This window comes from Chelmon rostratus, chromosome 12 (genome assembly GCF_017976325.1).
Source record: "Chelmon rostratus isolate fCheRos1 chromosome 12, fCheRos1.pri, whole genome shotgun sequence".
In the NCBI taxonomy this organism is placed as follows: Eukaryota; Metazoa; Chordata; class Actinopteri; order Chaetodontiformes; family Chaetodontidae; genus Chelmon; species Chelmon rostratus.
Genome location: NC_055669.1, coordinates 20,268,239 through 20,289,715, shown reverse-complemented (window position 1 = coordinate 20,289,715; position 21,477 = coordinate 20,268,239). Strand labels below are relative to the sequence as shown.

General features: G+C 42.7%; 3 protein-coding genes across 3 annotated transcripts in view; all 3 read left to right on the top strand.

Moving 5' to 3' along the window:
• Positions 1-319: 319 nt before the first annotated feature.
• Positions 320-2,692, top strand: LOC121615483 (gamma-crystallin N-A). The gene is made up of 4 exons (XM_041949849.1): positions 320-340; positions 578-826; positions 1,587-1,732; positions 2,557-2,692. Exons 1-4 carry the CDS (start codon positions 320-322, stop codon positions 2,690-2,692), a joined length of 552 nt encoding a protein of 183 aa, XP_041805783.1.
• Positions 2,693-5,500: 2,808 nt separating this feature from the next.
• On the top strand, positions 5,501-19,258 carry LOC121614558 (activin receptor type-2B-like). Its single transcript, XM_041948495.1, has 11 exons — positions 5,501-5,924; positions 7,967-8,174; positions 10,539-10,654; positions 11,195-11,346; positions 11,594-11,737; positions 12,426-12,569; positions 14,192-14,340; positions 14,502-14,616; positions 15,207-15,345; positions 15,596-15,726; positions 15,994-19,258. The coding sequence occupies exons 1-11, from the start codon at positions 5,873-5,875 to the stop codon at positions 16,186-16,188; spliced, it is 1,545 nt and encodes a 514-aa protein (XP_041804429.1). The 5' UTR covers positions 5,501-5,872; the 3' UTR covers positions 16,189-19,258.
• Positions 19,259-20,800: 1,542 nt separating this feature from the next.
• Positions 20,801-21,477, top strand: part of LOC121615170 (rho GTPase-activating protein 29-like) — a 33,555-nt gene continuing 32,878 nt past the window's right edge. Inside the window, exon 1 of the mRNA XM_041949404.1 lies at positions 20,801-20,945. The gene's annotated coding sequence lies outside the window, so the exon portion shown is untranslated. The remainder of the gene's footprint in view (positions 20,946-21,477) is intronic.

Below are 21,477 nucleotides of genomic sequence, written 5' to 3'. Positions count from 1 at the left end.
GTTTTCCTCCTCATCTGGACACAACCCAAATATTACTCTGCAACCCCCCGACTCAGTGCAACATCACTCCCAAAGCCCAATCAAAGCAAAATCTCTCCCTCTATTGTTTTCGGCCCCCAGAGCCAAACTCCAATATCAGCACTGGCACATGTAAGGGAAACTGTCCATGTGGCAAAATGTCTAAACCCCCCATTGTTGCGCTTTTGTTGCCGCGGCCTCGCGATACCACCGCGCTCTCCGTCAGCCATATATATCTGGCTGTCCAAATTTTTCCACTCTTTATACTGTGTGACTAGTTTGGAACAGCAAACAGTGGAAAATGTCTCAGTACTCAGGAAAGGTGAGTATCACAACAAGGGGGTGCAGCCACAGTCGAACCTTCCCAAACGTGTGAATGTGTGTCACAAAAAGTCAATCACAAATAATGTAGACGACCGGTTCATCTTCAGCTGTTACCATAACAGCAGCGAATGACACCTCAGCGCAGCTTGTTTCCATGAACAACACCGTCAGTCATTTTCTGTACAAGTCCGTGTTAGTAGAAAAAGCACTTTAATGTTTAAAACAATAATTACAGATCGTGTTCTATGAGGGAAAATGTTTCACTGGGAGGAAGCTGGAGATCTGCAGCGACTGCGACAACTTCCAGGACCGCGGCTTCATGAACAGGGTCAACTCGGTCCGCGTGGAGAGCGGGGCCTTCATCTGCTTCGACCATCCTGACTTCAAGGGCCAGCAGTACATTCTGGAGCACGGAGAGTACCCTGAATTCCAGCGCTGGAATGCCCACAACGATCACATGGGCTCCTGCAGGCCAATCAGGATGGTAGGAGTGTGTGTGTGTGTGTGTGTGTGTATTTCTCACATTGCGGGGTCATAAATCTGCTTCCACAGTCACGTTGCAGGGACTTGCCTTCCTTATGAGGACCCAAGTCCCCGTAATGTAGTTCATTAAGTTTTACATGAAGACTCGGGTATGGGTTAGGTTTAGGTGAGTAGTGGTTGGGTGTGTGTGTGTGTGTGTGTGCGTGTGCAGAATGTGTATTACTCCCGTTGCGGGGTCATAAATCTTTTTCCACAGTCACAGTGCGGAGACTTGCCTTCCCTATGAGGACACAAGTCTCCATGATGTAAATCATTAAATTTTACATGACAACTTGAGTAAGGGTTAGGTTTAGGCGAGTAGTGTGTGTGTGTGTGTGTTTGTGTGGCCTCATTTCATGCCCATGTGTTTTACAGATAAACCAAAGTCAGCATACTTTAAATAGCTTTAGAATAATACAGGAGTTAGCGTTGAAGCACAGGGGCATATTGGCAGCTAGCAGGCTTTCACATCCCATAATGATCTACTGAAAGAAAAACACACATTTAGCGCACTTAAGATACAGCCTGTACATCACATATCCTCCTCCCTATGTACAGCACATTTAGCCTTTAGATTTCTATAGGTGTGCTTGTGTAAGTGTTTGCGCACCTCATACAGTCCCTGACGCACAAAGGAGAAGGCCTTGGTCCTTTGCGGCGCAAGGTGAAGGCGAACATTGTTGCTATGGCTCAGCGAGAGGACATGTCATTATCTTCCCCAGCATGGAGAGCACTACAGGATGGAGCTGTTCGAGGGGGACAACTTCACCGGCCAGTGTGTGGAGCTGTGCGAGGACTGTCCCTTCCTGCAGGCACGAGGCCTGACCAAGAACTGCATCAACTCCATCAAGGTTTATGGAGATGGAGCGTATGTATCTCTGCAGTGTTTGGCTTAACCGGCTCAGAGCACAGAAGAGGATTTAACATGTGGCCGAATGTGTTAGTTTACTGCACTTTATTAATGGACTTCTGTGAATGTAGTTACTTATGTGATCCTGGCTACATTTTTAAAGGGTCAGTTCACCATTTTTTTTATTTTTTTTTAAGATTTTATTTGGAATTTTAGCCTTTATGGACAGGAGAGTGTAGACAGGGTGGAAACACAGTGAGGAAGAGAGCCGGACGATACAACAAAGACACACACACAAAGTATAATTTCTCATTTTCCACTCATTTTTCACATTTTTTTTCCCTGGGACTATTTCCCTGGTACAGAATAGCTCCCGTGGACACCGTTCACAGCAAACGTCTGCGAATCATCCAGAGTAAACGGGAAATTGTTGCCGAATTTATAACATATACTTTTAGCATCACAAAGGAAATTCAGTTTACCTGCATTGCGTTGAGGTGGCGTGAGAAATCACAGCAGTGGGGAGCCCTGGTGTTTAAGGTGTTTAAGACATTGACCATGAACCCATTTTGCATCATTTCAGGACATAAAATGCCCAATTAATACATGTCAATACATGTCACATAATGAAAATGTCTCTTAGAGGTGGATATCTTAGACTTAACTGTAGATACCACAAGAGGTAAGTAAGAAAATTATTTGTATTATGGGTGAACTCTTTAAACCCAAAGCACTAATTTTAGAATCCAAGTTACAAATTTTACCTCCTTTGCCCCTGACCAAAACTAGATATTGCACATTTAAAATTTTAAACTATTATTTATCCATTTCCCCCAAAACAGCTGGGTGCTCCATGAGGAGCCTAACTACCGTGGCCGCATGTACATCGTGGAGAGAGGAAACTACTGCACCCACATGGAGTGGCAGGCGGAGAACCCCAACATCCAGTCTGTTCGCAGGGTGGCGAACTATTTCTAAACCACGTCACTGTCGCTGGCAACACGACTGCAGGGACGAGGTCATCCGCGGAGGAAAAACACGCCACACTGTCAAGTAATCTCCCGCTGACTCTGTGGGGCTGTAAAATAATAAAAGATGAAGAAAATGTTTGACTTTGCTTGTTGTTTTATTTTTGTACTGAATTACTCAAAAGGCTGAAATAAAGCAGTGATCCGACAATATCTTCAATCTTATTTCCCTTATTTTTCTGCCTTTATGCTCACTCTGTATGAAGTTCCTAACTCAAGCATCATTTTCATTGTAGAAAGGGCTTCAGGCTATGATTCAGGTAATTGCTTTCTATTATACGCCATAACTCCGGTACCTTTAAGGGTTGCGCCTTTCCTCATACTAATGGATCCATTACCAGGTTACATGAGCTACTCTGGATACCATTGAGCACAGGTTAATTGATAGGTAAATGTGCATTTTATCTACCCAGGAGGGAACTTATATTGTTTTAAAGGTAGAATCATGCAGCCTGATAAAAAACATGAACAAAGTGCTCTAATTAAAACGGGCAGAGACACAAGAAAGCAGTCGCTCAGCCTTTTAGCAAACACGCTCACTCATACATGTGAACGTTTGGCAGCAGCAGTGGTCAACAGACAGTTTGTGTCCTCCCTGTAGACATACAGTATCAGGAGTGAACAGAGATGTTGCACAGGTTGAGGTATGCACAACTGCTCCGGGGAGCTCTGCTACCACCTAGTGTCATTTATCTATTTTACTGTGAAGTCACTGAGGCTCGCCTCATCACAGAGGGGACTTTAAACAGCAATGAAACACATGGATATGAAATACGTTGATTTTAAAAAATTCTTCCTTGAATCCAGAGACGCCTATTCTTAAAATGTCTTAATTAATGTTGTCGTTCCGGAATGTGTCCACCTAAATCCAGCTTGTTGTAGCCCCGTTTTTCATCAAATTATGCACAAACGTGTATGAATCATGTATTTATGCAGGATAAGTGGTGACAAACTGGCCTGAGTTGCAATGAACAGCCTTTTACAACACATTACTTCACAGTTTTGTGTATTTTGTGCATCATTCCCCCCCCACGCTCCTGTCGTTCGAGGAATGTCACGCCGTGGCTGTGGCTCTTGGACCTTTAATGAGCGCTCATGTGCTTTCTCTTCCAAATGTCATCACAACAGATCACCTATCTTTCCAAGGTTTCGCTCATGGCCTCTATTGAGTTACAGGGTCAATATGGGATAGCTTAATGAGGAAATGCTTTGTCTTGAGTTACACTCAACGGCACTAGTTTAGGGCAGATTACCTATGGCTAACCTTGTTCCTGAGCCATTTGCTGCTTGAATTGACTGGGTGTCACCAACATGCCATTAGTCTGGATGTCAAAGACGAGAAAGAGTGAGGGACCCGTGAGCACGGCTTAATGGCATTTTAACAATGTCACCGCTGATTTTCTATGATAATGGGATTTATTTTTCTCCACAGAGGACTTCGGTTCTGAAAGAGCTCGTTTTAAACGCTCCGAAGCAAACTATGCTATTATTACAGGCATCTGCAAATTTCTCTTCGGAGATGAATGAAGTATCTATCTATCTATCTATCTATTTTATGTCATAAACAAGCCTTGATTACTTCCTCTAATGGTGGTGAGCTTTCTCTTTACAAAAGAAACACAGAGCCAATTAGTCAGAGGATAGAACTTGAACCTGAAACTCCTTTGAAGGAAATACTTCTTAAAATGATTATCTGTTGGCTGGGAGACTTAATGAGTGGGCAGGCTGACCAGTCCTTTAGCACAAAACACAACATCACAGATTATATGGAATTTATCAAGAGAAACTATTTAAAAAAACATGTTGGGAAATTGAGGAAGATTAATGCCATCCACTTCCTCTTTTGTGATAATAATAATAAGAATAGAAGTGCTTAGTGATTCATTCAAGCTGTGGTTTTAGCGCTATTTTGGATTTTTGCTGTGTGAGATATATTTTATATTTAACACTGTCTGGTGGTGAAATGAGTAATTAGAAGGAATACATTTTAAATAGCATTTATTGTATCCTGTTACTCCAAATTAGGTCAGCTATTTATAGCACTCCCACTAATGCATAAAAGATCATTCAGATAGACAAAAACCCTCTGAATTTATCATAGTCTTTGCCGTTGTGTAAGATATTTAGCACATTGCCACGGATATAAAGACATATCACTGAAATACTGTTCGAGCTAATGCATTTCTATTTTAATATGGTCACGCACTGGCTAATTATATTGATATACTCTAAATAAATCAAAGGACAGACTGTGTGTAGCTTATTTCAGCCTACGGTCGACTTTGCATCTGCAGCTGAAACACTGCAACACATTATTTCACGAACACCTCCAGGCTGGAAAAAAAAAATGGCACTATTCTCTACGTGCAACCAGTAAAATCAGTATGCATGAGCTGAAAATCTCTTCCAGACCTCGGGCTAAATGACAAGAAGCGAAAAGTAGAGTGTAAAATACCAACTCCGACCACAGAAAGTGCAAGTGTTATATCAGTTGCAAAGCGGGACAGATAGCGCCGTGCAAAACACACATCTTCCACCAACACCTCATGTTCCCTCTGTGGGGCTTTTTTATGCATTAAATGTGGTGCTAAATATCGATACGGAGCGAAAATCGAGCCGTTTTCAGGCGTGTATGCGCGGTGTCGCGTTAAGGTCACTCGCTGGCTGCCTGAATTCCCCTCTTTGTGTTTACACATCCGGGTTTCCCTGTTTGCAGCCCATTCCCCATTTAGAAGCCATTTTGGACACAGATCAGTAACATGCATGTAAACCCCGACCGACCTCCCCATGCAGCGGTGCTACTATTCCGGTGAATAACCTCGAAAAACAACGCCGGGCTTCTTTCTCGGATGGTTTGACGGCGTCCCGTTCGGTTTTTGGATCCACTTCCGACGTGAAATGCCGCACCTATTGACGGACTAAGAGTCTGGCAGTCAATTAATCGCTCGCGTCTTTTCTCGCAACATTGTTGCAGCGTCGCGGGTACTGACACGCGCTGTGGTCGCGAGGCTGCGGAGGGACCGGAGGCCTGTGGTCGTTTTGATCCTGGACTGATGTTTCGGACAAGCTGAGTTTTAATGTTCGCGACGGAAAGTGGGGGGATAGCTCTGTCCTGTATTTCAAACGGAACATGTCTTTTTCATGGCTGTCTTGTTCACTTCTTCTGGGAACTTTGTGCGCAGGTAAGCCGCTATTGTTGGGTCTGAATTTGCAACAGTTTTTTGTGTGTGTGTGTGTCCCGAGGCGGACACATTTTTGTGTGTGTGTAATTGCGTTTGAAACGTAGACCCGCGAACCACTTCGCGTTTGTTGGCTGATTAAACTTTGTTAGCGGTGGATTGTAGGGGGGAGGATTTTATTCTCTTAACCATAATCGCCTTTTCTCCGTTTGCCCCTCTAACACATGTGTTTTACGCACGGGAATGGTCCGAGTAGCAGCCGTGGCTTTCCGTGGAAAACAACCCTCATAATAAACTTGTTATTTAATGCTGGGTGAGAGCATATATATAAATATATATCCAAATGTAACGCAGTTGCGTCCCGGTGGCAGGAATAGAAGGCAGCAGCTGCATCAACATCCTGAAACCTTAGAGGCGACATCTCAGGTCCGCACTCTTGTTTGTGGTCACAGCCCGAACAAGAGCCTCTGAAAACACACTTTCTCTGCGCGGAGCTGCACAAATCGATGGCGTTCGGTTTGCAGGAGACGGCAGCTGTTTTGTCTGAATCCGAAGTCAGGTCTTTTAACCCGGATTGAGGTTACTGTTACACATCCTGGCGACTTTGTACCACGTGAAATTGAGCAGGAGGCTTGTTTTTCTTTTGTTTGGCCCCCTTTTCTTTTTTTTTTGCAACTCGTGTGGGAGGTTTTTATTGTGTGTCCCCTGGCCGGGCATCCCTCACTGTGACCAAACACTTATTTTGGAAACAATAACATCCACTTTTTGTGTTTTTTTTTTAACCCTCCCCATCTCACAAAACGTTTTTGGCTTTTCCTCGAACTGTAATAAAAATTTAATTGAGGCACAGCTGTCCCCTGTGTGCCAAATAGCGCATAGTGGCTAATGCCTTTATGGTTTATAGATTAGGGCTCGCAGTGTATAGTAAGCTGCTTCTCCAGAATTCATGTTGTTATGGTGTAAGCCCCTGTAAGTGACAGAGGGAGGGGGGTTGGGGAATGATCTTGTAGTAAAAGTCCTCCCGGATCATGTGACCACAGATATCAGAAATGCCATCTCGGCTCAATGGAGCATTGAGCATCTCTGCTGTGTGTGTGTGGTGTGTGTGTTGTCCTTACTACCTCCTTTCCTTCCATCCTTAATAATGAGCATGATGTTTGCACATTGCATGCATCCCTATGTGCTATAATGAAATCCATTGTATGCTGCTGGTCAGCTAAATGTATGTATGCGTAAGTGGATGCCTGAGTGTGAGTGTGTGTGTGTGTGTGTGTGTGTGTGTGTGTGTGTAATGGGTTGGTGGGGGTAGCACTGGGGGGATGGGCAGCCTCCTATAGGCAGGGATTTAAAGAGACATGCACTATTTTTTCTGCGAACAAAGATTAGGAACGAGTGTCCACTGTGAGTGACTCGTACTCCCTGTTATCTGCCTCGGTATTCATCAAAACATGGCTCACATGTGCTGCTCCGGAGTGTCCGGCGTTAAATCGGCAAAGAGCAGGAATAAAACCTTTTCAGTTAGGAATTGTGCAGCAGCGGGAGACTGACAGCTATTGTTAGATTTCGCCCGGGTTAGGGGAAACTATTTCCAGCTAAATGACAGTAAAAGCCCTTAAAGAAGAAGGTCTTATCTGTCTTCCCAGATGTGTCATCCACCGGCAGGGTACAAGAGTCCTTATCTATAGAAGTGGCATGCCGGTGTGTGGTGTGCTCCTGTGCCACAGTAGGGCATACCATTGTTTTCCTATAGCTAATTAAATTCTGTCATTTTTTTCCCCCCATTCGAGTTGTTGCTCTCTGAAAAGATCTTGTAGTGAATGGGATTATGCTGAACTACTATTCAGCAACAATTTCCTTGCCCAGAGGAACTCTTTTTACTACAGAGGGCTCCCAAACTTGGCCATGTGCCAGAGTGATGATAGAGGCTCTGCTCAGAGATGTTTCTTCGTGGCACAGAGCGGATCCTGCACCATATGTCTGCGCTTCCGCCGTTGAGTTTCAATTCATTACGATGTGAGCTGACTGAGGCCTTCTGTCCGTCTCAGGGTACAGTCTGGGCGAAGCGGAGACCCGGGAGTGTGTGTACTACAATGATAACTGGCACACGGAGAGGACCAACCAGAGCGGCTTCGAACGCTGCGAGGGGGAGAAGGACAAGCGTCTGCACTGTTATGCCTCCTGGCTCAACTCCTCAGGGACCATCAAGCTGGTGAAGAAAGGCTGCTGGCTGGACGACTTCAACTGCTATGACAGGTGGGGCCGCCGTGCGAGGTCACGGCTCGCTGTGCTTTAACATTTATATTTTAGGTGTCTGGCTCGTGCCCAGAGTGACCGACAGCAGGTACAACATGAGTATCTGCCCCGGTGTCCACATGTAGGCCAACACACCTTAATCTGCAGGAGGGGAGGCATCTTCAGAGCCAGAAATAAAAACTCCAGGTAAAGACAGGGTGATGCATCGATTAGTCGACGCTCATTTATCAAACAGAAATGATAAACATTTACTGCTTTCTGCCGTTCAGAATGTGAGGAGTAGCTGTTTTTGTCCTTTTTTTAATATCCCTAATTTGAACTAATTTGTCTTTGGACAAAAAGAGCAATCTGAAGATGTTTTTGTTGGATGAATAATCAGTTGCAGCCCCAAAAAGTCCACAACATGGTGTAAAATAAAAAGATGCAAGTTATTTTACATCTATTGATAATATTTAGAGTTTAATCACCAACACACGTCTCAAGACAGAAAGCAAGCACATCTCGACGGATACTGTGCACACACACTTACACACACTTGCTGCACATAGAGCAAAGAATATAATGAAACCAATGAATGCGAATAACAATTATTTTCATTATCGATTAAACTGTCTACAGGTTTCTAAATTCATTGTTATCTATGAAATATCAGGAGAAAATGATAAAAATGAAAAAGAAACATGATCAGATTGCTCATTTTGTCTGATCAATGGCCCAAAACTGAAAGATATTCAATTTTCAATGATATAAAAGAGAGATAACTTGAAAGTATACATATTTAAGAAAGCTGATATCAGCAAACTTCAAGCATTTTTGCTTGTACACTTGCACAGATGACTATTGAAATGATTGAACATGTATAAAACCAAATGTTATCTAGGAGTCCTGTAGCCTGCTGCACCCACACATGCAACATCTGCACACACACAGAATATGCAACACAGTACACTGAGTGTAAATTATTTAATATGTATAACATACAAACTGCAAGGTCAGCAAAACAGGTCGACTTCGACTGGAGGGGGTTACAATCATGTTTCATATTGGTGTGACCAACTTTTACATTATGAAAATGCTCTGCAGCCGATAGAGCTCACATTTTTTTTCCTTCTCGGAATAAGCAGATGGTCTGCGGGGATAGCGCAGAGCGCAGCTCGGCGTCCGCAGCCTGACGATGGCTGAAAGATACGGTGTCAGCAGGCCACTCAGGAGTTTGTGAGTCAGGAGGAGAATTTTAAATCCAGCCTTTATCGAGCGGCTGATGTGGAGCTGTGTGGCACCGTCAAACTTTCTCTTCTTTATTATTCAAGCAGCGGCATTTTCAACAGGCTCTGGTGGCTCATGAAGGCAAGCTGGAGAAAACAATAAACGATATATAAACTAAACTATAACAGTCGGCCCTAAACGCCACATCTGCGTGTGAAGGTTTGACCGTTAGCCACCAGTAAAATAGGTTGGGAAAGCCTTTCTGTTGCTTGCTGATTATTAAAATTAGTTTCAAGGACAAAGATGACTGTTATTCTGAGTTTTAATGTTGATCAGCAAGGACTACGTTAAACCAAAGCTGTGCTGAAATGGCAAGCGCACAAATTGTTGGGTTGGATGTGGGGTTCGACAGTTTCAAGGGAAATCGCTTCAGTCTGAAGTGCTGCTGGCTGTAATTATAACTATGAAGGGGATGTAGTGAGACCTGAAAAAGTAAGTTTTATTCCGCTCGGGTTAATCTGAGCGGAAAAACTGACTGAAAATGTAGAGTGATGAACAGGTGGGCGATTTTGAGTAAGTTCAGAGACACTTTTACAAAGAAAAATCAATGAATAGACTCATACAAAAGCAGTCGCTCCCAATCATCTCTGTTTGTCCTCACGGTGTCTGTATTTGCAGAGACTCTGTCTGTCTCTTTTTTGCTGTGTTTCTGTGCTGCAAACTTTGGGCAATGAGTCTGCTGCCCAAAGAAAACCGCGGCCAGGTGTGAGACCTTAAGGAAGCTACGAAAATGGAGGACATGGTGCTGAAAACTGTCTGCAAACAGAAACAGAGAGTTCTTGCATAGTATAACTTTAATTATAGTGCTGAAGAGCATTTTTGCAGCCATGTTCAAACAGTGTTAGAAGCCGTGTGTGGCTCATACAGGCAACATTACCAGTAGTAATAAGGAGTGCAGGCTCCTGACAATAAACAGGACAAATATTTGTCTGCAGAGGGGAAAGAAAAACAAGAGTCAAGACTCTCACTCACGTGGTCCTTCGAGTTAAAGTCTAGAGCAGAAAACCTTGCGTTATTTCTACGTGACTTCGGCACGTATCTGGTTTCGACACTTGTTTATCAACGCGATAATGTAGGTGTGTCATCCACCGTTTTTAGGCAAGAGTGTGTCTCCATGGAGGAAAACCCTCAGGTCTTCTTCTGCTGCTGCGAGGGCAACTACTGCAATGAACGATTCACCCACCTTCCTGACATGATTGGCAGTGGCAACCGAGGTGAGCGGCAAACGCATCCCACATATAGTGCGAGCAAAAAATAGGTCTTTGCAGATTAGTGAAGCTCAGCCTTGCATGTAGTAGTAAAAAAAAACCCACTCACATTACAATCAGATCGCTGGTGCATTTTACAGAGTTTGCAACCCCCCCCCCCCCCCCCCCCCCCCCCCTTAAATATTGCAGATATGCTCAACATTCATACTTCCGTGTTACATAATAATACAGTTTGCTATTTGCTGAATGTGAAAGTGCATTGAGGTCATTTGCACTTTCTATACGTGCTTTTGCAGCATTCAGTGTGTTTTAATTGCTTTTTAGCTGACAAGAAGGTAACAAACAGTAGATTTAAACATTATCACGTGCTGATTTGTTGCATTTTTGCAGTCTGTAATGACTCAGTTAGTAAGGATCAACCTAGATAAAATGTGACTCTCTTGTAAAATCAGGTCTCACAGCCCGTGAGGGACGCTCGCGATGCTGCTGATAACCCACAAGTCATAAAGCTGACATGCTGTAATTATTCCGTTCCTCCGTCGACAGTGAAAATCCGGCCTCCACCCCGAGTGCCGTCCCTGCTCAATGTGCTGGTGTACTCCCTGCTGCCTCTCTGCGTGCTGTCCCTGGCCCTCGTCCTGGCCTTGTGGATGTACCGCCACCGCAAACCTCCCTATGGCCACGTAGACCTGAGCGAGGTGAGCGAGGCCACACTCAAGCCTGACTCTCATTTAAAGTGGTAATCTGTGGCGCTGAAAGTCTTTCACCACATCTTTTCCTTTCAATTTTCTCCCGCTGAAGCTTGAGTTTATGTACTGCTGTTGCTTATCCTGATCATCCACTTCTGCTATGCTCCTGCAATATTGTGTAATAAGGGCAAGAGAGGCGCTAACATGTTTTAGCAGCGAAATAAGATTTAACTGGTTTTGCTTTTCTGTTATTCAGGATCCTGGACCAGCTCCTCCGTCACCCTTGGTGGGTCTGAAACCACTGCAGCTGCTGGAAATCAAAGCCAGGGGGCGCTTTGGGTGTGTTTGGAAGGCCCAGTTGATGAGCGAATATGTCGCTGTAAAGATCTTCCCTGTTCAGGTACGACAGCAATGTTAATTCAAGGCGTTTGTGGCATTTTTGTCGTGTGGAGTGCTGCTGTCTTAGCTGCAGTTTGTGCCACTCATGTTTTAATATTACATTTGAGTCCTTTCATCTCTGCAGTCCTCAAAAGACTCTTCTAACCATCTGGGTGAATAACTATTCCGTCTGTTGCACAATAAGAAAGATTTTAAGCCACTTCTCAAGCTGGACTGCACTGTCTAAATCAGGTGGCCACAAATAACACATTATTGTGTGCTTGTAAAAACACAAGCAAAATATTACGTGATATTTTGTATGAAAACACAAAAGTAACATCAATAGGTACCAATATAACGGATATTTTTGATTTTGATGAATGATTTCAACCTGAACTGCTATATCTTTGGGAAAAGAAGCACAACTTTAAAAGCAGCTGATGGAATATTTGTTCATCCAGATGACTAAAAGAGTCTTTGGGGGCTCTGGAAATGGCTTTATAACAACATTAAGTGTCGTTAAGTGGACTTCCAAGAACACCGGATTTACATTTTCTGGAAAATCGGCTGTCACTTGAATGCAGCGTCAGTACACGGGAGGCACAAACTAGGGGCTAGCTGCTTTGTCAAACATAAACAAGGACTCCATTAGTTTCGTAAGTGCTTGTGTAAATCACCAAGACCTAAACATGTGGTTCTGGTCCGTGCAGGATAAGCAGTCGTGGCAGAACGAGCGGGACATATTCTTGACACCGGGGATGCGACATGAAAACCTCCTGCGGTACATTGCTGCAGAGAAGCATGGAACCAACCTGGAGACGGAGCTGTGGCTCATCACAGAGTTTCATGAGAGGGTGAGTGCACATCTTCTCGTGTATATAGGAAGTTGATGGCGAGGTATAGAGCTTCTGTGTTTACTAGAACTGCTGGACATTTTCCAATATCAGCCTTTATTTACCTCAACAAAAGAGCGTCACAGCTTTATTAAAGAGAACTTTTATTGCTTATGGCAGCTCTGCAGTAGCCAGTATACCTTAAAGTGATAGAACTGTGTAGCTTTAGATTTGTTCAGTTAATCTTTTTAAGCATTTAGTGTAGAAATGACAATAATGATGAATACCAATTAAATCAAAAATAGCTGCAAGTGTCGGTGAAATAATGCTGTATGATTTTTAAATGCCTGGAGGCAACCAGAACATCCTGTTTATTGGTTCTCAGCAAACATATTAATATATCTAGAGCGGATTAAACAATAATTACCATAACCACACATGTGGCTTTACATTTCTGCGATGGCTTTCAATGCTTGTCCTTGTAGCACCTTCTGTACATAAAGTATTTAGTTACAGTTATTGTCTCAGTGCCATCAGTGTGTGTGTCATCTGTTGGGTTAAATGTTTCCATTTTTGTCAATATTTTTAATGATATTTTAAGCTTAGACGTGTGAGTCTGTTCCAGGGTTACAGCTGGCTAAAGCCTTGGACACTGACTCACAGTTAGATTCCTGTGCAAGTTTTACCAACCGACAAGTGCTGTCGTGACTTACTTTGTATGCATGTTTTTGGGACAAAAGCAGCGTCTTCACATGAGATAACGCCAAAACCTGCAGAACAAATCATGTGACCTTGTGAGCTGGATTGCTACATCGTGCTGCTGCCCTGAATGTATAGCAGAGGCACTGAATCCATTTTCTCACATGAACTCTGGACAAAGTCCACAGAATCAGGTCTGGACATTGTCCAGAGTTGTCCTTTCACACATGTTGCACATTTGTCCGTGCCAGACGCGTTCTCACTTCCTGGAAATACTCTGCTTGGTTTAGGTGAGGGGCGGTGCCTGGGTAGAGCATGCAGGAGGAGGACTGATTTGTAATAATGACTGTTTTTGCAGTGATATCAGTACAACATGTATTCGGGCTTATCGGAAATGTCAACGAAAGAGCGGAAAGCAATTTACATGCAAGCAGAAAAGAGTCTGAAGCAGCTACACTCTGTGCAATGTCATCAATACGCCCACTCACTGGCTGTGTAGCAGGGCAGCAGTGCATACACTGTGAATGACGGCGTGTAAACACAGCTTAAGGGATAGCTCCTGCTGTGGAAACGATAATGTCAAATCCCTATCGTGGACACATTTCTACTGCTGTACGGTATATACAGTGCCATCATACTGCCCACCCCTATCTGTCAGGTATCATGTTTCTGTCCATTTACATCCAGCATCTCACAGGATATATCAAACATGCACTGGATGAATGAAAAGGTCAACAAAAAGATATTAAATGGATTAGTTTTTAGGATGCTATAGGTGTATTTCATAGGTGGATGTCCAGTCCTCAGAGATGTCTCAGAATAGAATCCATCAGAGATCCAGTGTGTAATCTTCTGGATATGCACCGTGTTTTTGTGCATTTATTCCAGTGGTTGTTGAGCCTTGCTCCTGAACCGTTTGTGTGTTTGTTCGTGTGCATGTTCAGGGCTCACTGACAGACCACCTGAAGGGTAACACTGTGACCTGGAGTGAGCTGTGTCACATAGCAGAGACCATGTCCCGCGGCTTGGCCTACCTCCATGAGGACATTCCCAGCTACAAGGGAGAGGGCCCCAAACCCACCATAGCACACAGGTAAAGGAACCATCGTTAAAATCCAGTATACATTTGATTTTCAGTGAAACCTGCTTCTGGTTGTGCCTGATTTACTAATTCTACCCTGAAGTCAGTGGATTATTATGTGACTAAACATCTCTATAATTGCAGAATTGTAATGAACTTAATGAATTTCTCAGGGACTTCAAGAGTAAGAATGTGATGCTACGAGATGATCTGACTGCGGTCATTGGAGACTTCGGGCTCGCTGTACGATTTGAGCCTGGAAAACCACCAGGAGACACTCACGGCCAGGTATGGAATCACTTCACAGCTGGTTTTTACTTCTGCATCGACATGCTGATCCAACATTTCTCTGAAATGTTCGCGTTGGCTTTATGCAGTCGGTGCAATGTACAAATTGTTCTCGTACATATTTGCTCGAAAGTGGTGACAGCACTGCGCTTGATTTGATTTAATTAAAGACGTTTTGATCCATTTTGGTTACAGGCGACAAGTTAAAAAGCCCAAGTGTCAGTGTTTTTATAATAAGCAGGAGTAAATAATAAAGCACATAGAGGCTGTTTCCTACTGCAGGGTTTGACATTGAGAGGTGGTGTTAATAATTCATCATGAAAAGAATTCAAATGTGTTTATTCTGGCTGCAGAGTAACTTGAATCAGTCGTGGTGATCGCAGCTGTGAGTAGAGCCGGTTTACCAGCAGCGAATCAGGCTGTCGTTTGACACTAAAGCATCGTTTTGCAATAGAATAGCACAAACTAGAAATGTTTGCAGTCAGCGTGACAACATGTGAAGACCGGTGTGTTCTTTTATAATGCACATATTAGTTTGATATGTTCAGAAACCTCATTCATGCATGTGCTCGTATCCATTGCCCTGCCAGGTGGGTACGAGGCGTTACATGGCTCCAGAGGTGCTGGAGGGAGCCATTAACTTCCAACGAGACTCCTTCCTGAGGATAGACATGTACGCTATGGGCCTGGTGCTGTGGGAGCTGGTGTCTCGCTGCACAGAGATCGACGGTGAGTCAGACAGTGCAGGAATGCTGCTTCGCCCACAGGTGGGGGTCATAGTGCCTCAGGCTGGCCTCATAAACACAGGGACTTGTTTTGTTTTTTTCTGGGAACCCCATCTGATCCAGGTTAAAGGTGTAATGTGTGCAGTCACCCTTAGAACAGAGAGCGAGATTCAGATATTCGAATCCAAACTGCCCCGTTTGACTTGATCTGTGTTTCACGCTCTCCGTCCCGTGGCCTTACTGCCCTTCTTCAGGTACAGTTGGCGAGTACATGCTGCCGTTCGAGGATGAAATAGGCCAGCATCCCTCCCTGGAGGATCTGCAGGATGTGGTCGTGCACAAGAAGATGCGTCCAGTCATCAAGGACTGCTGGCTCAAACATCCTGTGAGTAACGGTGGAAGAATAGCTTCAAGAGCAATACCAGGATGTCGTGCATCCTTTTTTCCAGTAATACAGCTCCATCATCTGAGGTCATAGTTCTATGAATCAGTTGTTGTTTCTGAAACTTCATGTCTACACATTCACGCTACAGAAAAAGTGAGAGGCTTCTGTCCTGTGAAATGCATTTTTATTTAATGTGTTCAAAAGTAATGCACAACTAAAGGGTCCCTTTTAATAAATCCAGACTTCCTAACTTTTTTGCGGCTGCAGGGTCTGAGCCAGATGTGCGAGACCATCGAAGAATGCTGGGACCACGACGCAGAGGCGAGATTGTCCGCCGGCTGCGTCGAGGAACGCATCGGCCAGATCGCCAGGACGATCAGCAGCACTACCTCAGACAGCCCCGTCTCCATCGTGACGTCTCTCACCAACGAGGACCTACCTCCCAAAGAGTCCAGCACCTGAACGGGCGACACCATCCTTCACCCGAGCTCCTGACTTTTTATTTCTCAAATCCAAACTCAGCGGGTCTTCGTGAATATTTAAAAGCATAAAAAAAACAACAACTAGCAACGTGAATGCAGCTGCTATTTTATCCCAATACTGGTATTTTTTTCTTTTTCTTTTTTTTTGTTTTTTGTTTTCCGTTTTAACGTTTTCAGTGTTTAAAGTCGGATCTTACTAACACATCCATCTGCTGTAGTAATAAGTTATGCGATGGGCACATCTGATAACACCCATGTGTCAAATCTTAAATGTCATCATTACCTCATGTATTTCTCTTGTGTTAGTCTATTTTTATTACCTCATAAGTTGTCATCTTTGTCGTTTTCCTGTCTCGGTCATGATCGTCTGCGGCCAAATCAAATGAACCTTTTGCTCCTAACCTTGGACGACGTGCTGCACACCTCGGAGGAACCTTTTTGAGACTGTTAGGCAAAATATATTCATCTTCCTCAGGGGTCGAAGCTTCTCGATTTTTAAACTCGAGCGTGCTCCCTTATTTGAAACCTGTGAATGCCTCTGAATGGTCGGTGGGGTGGGGGGAAGATAAAAAGAAAAAAAATCGGAGCGCACCTGTTTTATCGCAGGGGAGGAGCTAAAATGGGGAGCTGAGCAGTTGCTTTGGACATTTTGGACTGTTTGAAGATTTGGGACAAGCGTCTTGTCCCCGGGGAACTACCTCTCAGGTATCCAGTAGGCTTCTTTGGAACATTTTCTCTACGTTGAGAGCCAAGCTATCCAGCTAGCTATCATGGACATATTCCTGGATTTGTTTCGTTTTTTTAAATTGTAGAAATTCAGAGTTACTCCTTTGCCAGTGCCAGGGGCATTGACGGATGCTGCCTGGAGTTGCAATGTTACACATTCTTAATTTTAACTGTCTGTGTGAGTGTTTGTGTGTGTGTGTTTGAGAGAGCGAGAGAAGACTAAATGACATGAGATGGATGGAGAGCGTGTTTTTAAAGTAAGAACCATGGACACATAGTTGGGGTTTATCCTTGCGAGGGCCATACTTGAGTAAGCAACATGTCTGTTTTTAATTTTCATGGGTGTTTGTTCAATAGACTCAGTTGGACACCAGTCCCCAGATACCTCAGTCACTGTACATCATGCAAGGAGAGCTCAAATGGTTGCCTTTGTCTCAAATGCAATGCCATAGTTGTACCATAACATGAATACCATACATTGAATGTCCGTTATGCTGCTGTGACTATTCCAGGATACTCAAGGATTTGTAGATGTACATGTATTCTTTGTTAATATAACGCTAATGATATTATGTGAGGCTAATATTCTGTTTTTGTGTTTTTTGACCGGGTAAGCCCTCAGCTGCTTACTCCTCCAGACTGACCTCAGATATTCTGACAAGTACCTCAGGCTTTTTCTACATGTATATCAAGTTGTGTTATGTATTTTATTGTGTTTTAGTAGTTGAGATATTTTATTGCCGGTTGGGCCTCTTTGTCAGTGGAGATTTTTTTTTTTCTTCTTTTTTAAAATAGAGCCTGACCAGTTGTCACGGTGTTAATGCTGTACAAACGTAAAAGAAGAGAGGCAGATTCTTGTAAATAGACCTGTACACACAGTTGCCGAACACTGATCTGATTTTTGAAAATACAAAATCAGGGCATTACTGTTCTCATTTCACAGAAACAGAAAGGAATTTCTCAGTTCCACCTCTACTTGTTTTAAAAGCCCTGTTTTTTTAATATATATATATGTATATATTAAAAAAAAAAACTAAATTAGAGTTATTTTTTTTCCCTTCAGATTTTTCAATAACGTTGGTTTGTGTTGCTGGTGTCTATAAATAATGGTATCAGTTCCTCTGGATCAGAAGCTGTGTAGGTAGCACTTGCATTAGAAAGTTTAGTGTGTATATCATCAAAAACAGACAAAAAACAACGACAACAACAACAAAGAAAACCCCTGATGGTTTGGTGCTGGCTGCTTCTGTGATTGGCCACTGGCTCGAAATGCCAGTTTGAACAGTATTACCTCAATATTAACCCGCTGATGTGATGTTCAGACTTGTTCAGTGATAGTTTAGCCACGTTGGACAACACACAGGCTCATCTGTTGTGCTTTGATTAGTGCTGTGGAAAGATGGTGATTTTAACAGTGGTCTGTAACGCTTGCTCCTGTGCAGTTCTGGTGGGGGGAGGGGGAAAAAAACATCAATCAATACAGAACAATGTTTTATGTGTTTGGAGATCATTGATGTGTCTATAACCACATGATTGATTAATAATGCAGCCCCATTACGATTCATGTAAACAGTGGCATGTGCGTGGTCCGAGGGTCCAGCAATATTTATTATACAGCAATATTCACTTGAATATCATAGTATATGTAATTAAACTCTGCTGTGACTTAGCAGTTTTCCTCTGCGGATCAATAAAGTCCATCTCATCACACCTGGATCATGTTCTGACGAGGACACGTGTTAAAGTGTCCCGATAGGGAGAACAATGCAGTGGGTTGAATTAGTGTGTGTGTGAGCTGGACGTGGCCCAGGTGCTTTCACGTATTGTGCCAGAAAAACAACGACCACAAAGGAAAATCTGCCGTGGTCGGTTGTTTACCTCCAAATGCTGTCTTACACCCAGCTCTTCTGAACAGAAAAACCAGTTACCTCATGCAGTACCTCGTTAATAACACTAACATGGAGTCAGTCTCATCTTCAAAAAAAAAAAAAAAAGGAAAAAAAAATCAATTATTGTGTATATATTGACAAATGTAAAGGGTTTCTTCCTTTTCTTGTGTGAATCCTGTGAAAGCAAAATCCCTTTTTTTTATTTTACAGTAAACATATTGTTCATTTCTTGTAGTGTGAATGGATGTTTGAGTCGTGTGACCTTCCCTGTTTATGTGAAGAGTGTGTGTGTGTGTGTGGTGTGTATGTTGGTTGGTTTCACTAAAACTGTGTGAATGGTAACTATCTGTGAGTTGAAATGCTTAGAAATATAAACTAGATGAGAATACATCCATCTTTTTGTATATTAAAATAAAGAAACACTGATTAACCATGGAAATGGGATGCTTTGCTTTTTCCGCTCACATCTTGTTTCAGCATGTTTACATACTCTTACATGACACGCTCAGAAAGAAAACAAAAAGCGACTGTTAAAGCTTTTCTTAAAATCTGAATGTAGGAATTTTCTTTTTGTTCTTTATACAATTATGCGTATATCCACCATCCCCAAACCATACTTTGCCAGGATCTGTAACACACTGCCAGAGCGCCATGGTTACATATGTACACTAGATGGCAGCAGTGGTGCCAGAAGCTTTCTTTGATTTAGTATTTTATTTGTCTGGGACAATACCCATTGATCAAAACTGTATATGAGCAATGAGGCTAATAAGTCATTTTCCCTGCCTGGACATGCACTAATCTTTAAAAAAAAGAAATTAACTGTAGTCCATCGTATTTTGGATCTGAATGACACGATATTACTTTTTCACTTATCACTTTAATCATGTGCTTAATCTTTCATGATGTTCTGATCTTTTCTATTCTATAATATTTTCTTGTTGTTGGACCTTTGATATATGGCCTAAAACTGTTGGCAAGACTTATGCCTGTGCTCCAAAAACATCAAAATGCAAAATGTAATTGGTGCAGAGAAGGAACAGATCAAATGTACCCTAGACACCCATGGTCTGTCCATTTTAAATATACAGAAATGTTATTATTAATGTGTCAAAGTGACACTATTACTACTATTTCTACTACTACTACTACTGTACTACTATAAATTAATGATTAACAATAACAACAGTAACATTAATAAAGTAACCTCGGTACTAGAGGTTTGTTTTTAACCTAACCTTACCTAATTACTTTAATCTGACAGAGTTGAGAAAGGATCTATGTTAGTTTAGCTAAGAAGTGAGGAGCCCTGAGCATACCTTTCAGTTTCAGTTGTTTGCTTGTGTCGAAGAACTGCGCCCATGAAACCAAAATGACAATTCAAGTGGAAAAAAACGTCATAATTTGGGCATTTGGGCAATAATCTGTATTACAACACACACGTAAGGTGTGGCACATTTGTCAGACAAATCCTGCAAAGGTGACATGCTGATTTATACACTTGTAAGACAGTGATGCTATTAGTATGTCACAACTAATGTTCCTGCAGAAGTCGAACATTACCATTATTATTACATACCATTTTTCTGGAAAAAAAGATGTTTTTCAGCGCGTTCAAGGTCATCGAACATTCCTATATCTGTTGACATGGTATGATGATGTGATAAACGGCCAAGTAAAAGTTAAATTTCTTTAGGCGAGGCAATGAGTTACAATTACACAGATCACTTTTTAAGGTGTCTTCTTAAATTTAGTATATACTCAACAAAAATGGACTACGCTATCCCGACAAATGTATGTAAAATGAATCCAGTTTATTCTGTTTCTAAAATATCCGCCAGTTCTGAAGGCATCACAGACCCATTCCGTTGAGAAGATCTGGCCAATGAAGACGCGTCTGTGGCGTCACGTGCCATACCAACTCGTAAATTACGATTGACTTGAGAGCTGCTGATTGTAGGCTAACGTTACTTTTCGATGTACAGTGACCCAAGGCGGAGAACTTTTAGCCGTTGCTGGGGTTTGTTTTGTCTCACGGAAATGCTTTTGGGTCTTCACAGGCTCCATTGAGCAAAGTTTTGTTCGGATATCGTGGTCATTATGTCAGTAAATTGCCGAGCAGGTGAGTTTAAATAGCGTTTTTTGGCTTGTGCCAGCAAAGCAGTTTATGACCCGGGTCGACTGTTTTTACCGGGGCACCAGCATCACTGCTGATTGCAGGCTGTCCGGAAAAGATATGTTGAAGTCGGTTTTATTTTCGATGTTTTTCAAGTTTTGTGAGAACTTCCAGTGGTTTTCTTGTGAATGTGTTTATTTTTATTACTATTTTCTTTTTTTTGACAATGTGTGGGAGTACTTTTATGCTTTGACAGATATTGTTAGCTTAGTTATTTTACACTCAAGCTAGCTAATGTTAACAGCAAAACGTTGCAGAGGGTTACAGCCATTGTAGGTCTCGTAAAAAATGCAGAGTAAATCTAACTGAGACACAAGGAAACGTTGAAGAACCATAAGATGCTATGTTTGTCGTGAACTCTCAACTTAATGTCACATAGTTTCTGTAAAAATACACACTTGTGTCCCATGAATAACGGTAAGAATGGTGAACTGATTACTGAGCAATGTAATGATGTTAGAGTGTATAGTCTGGGCCC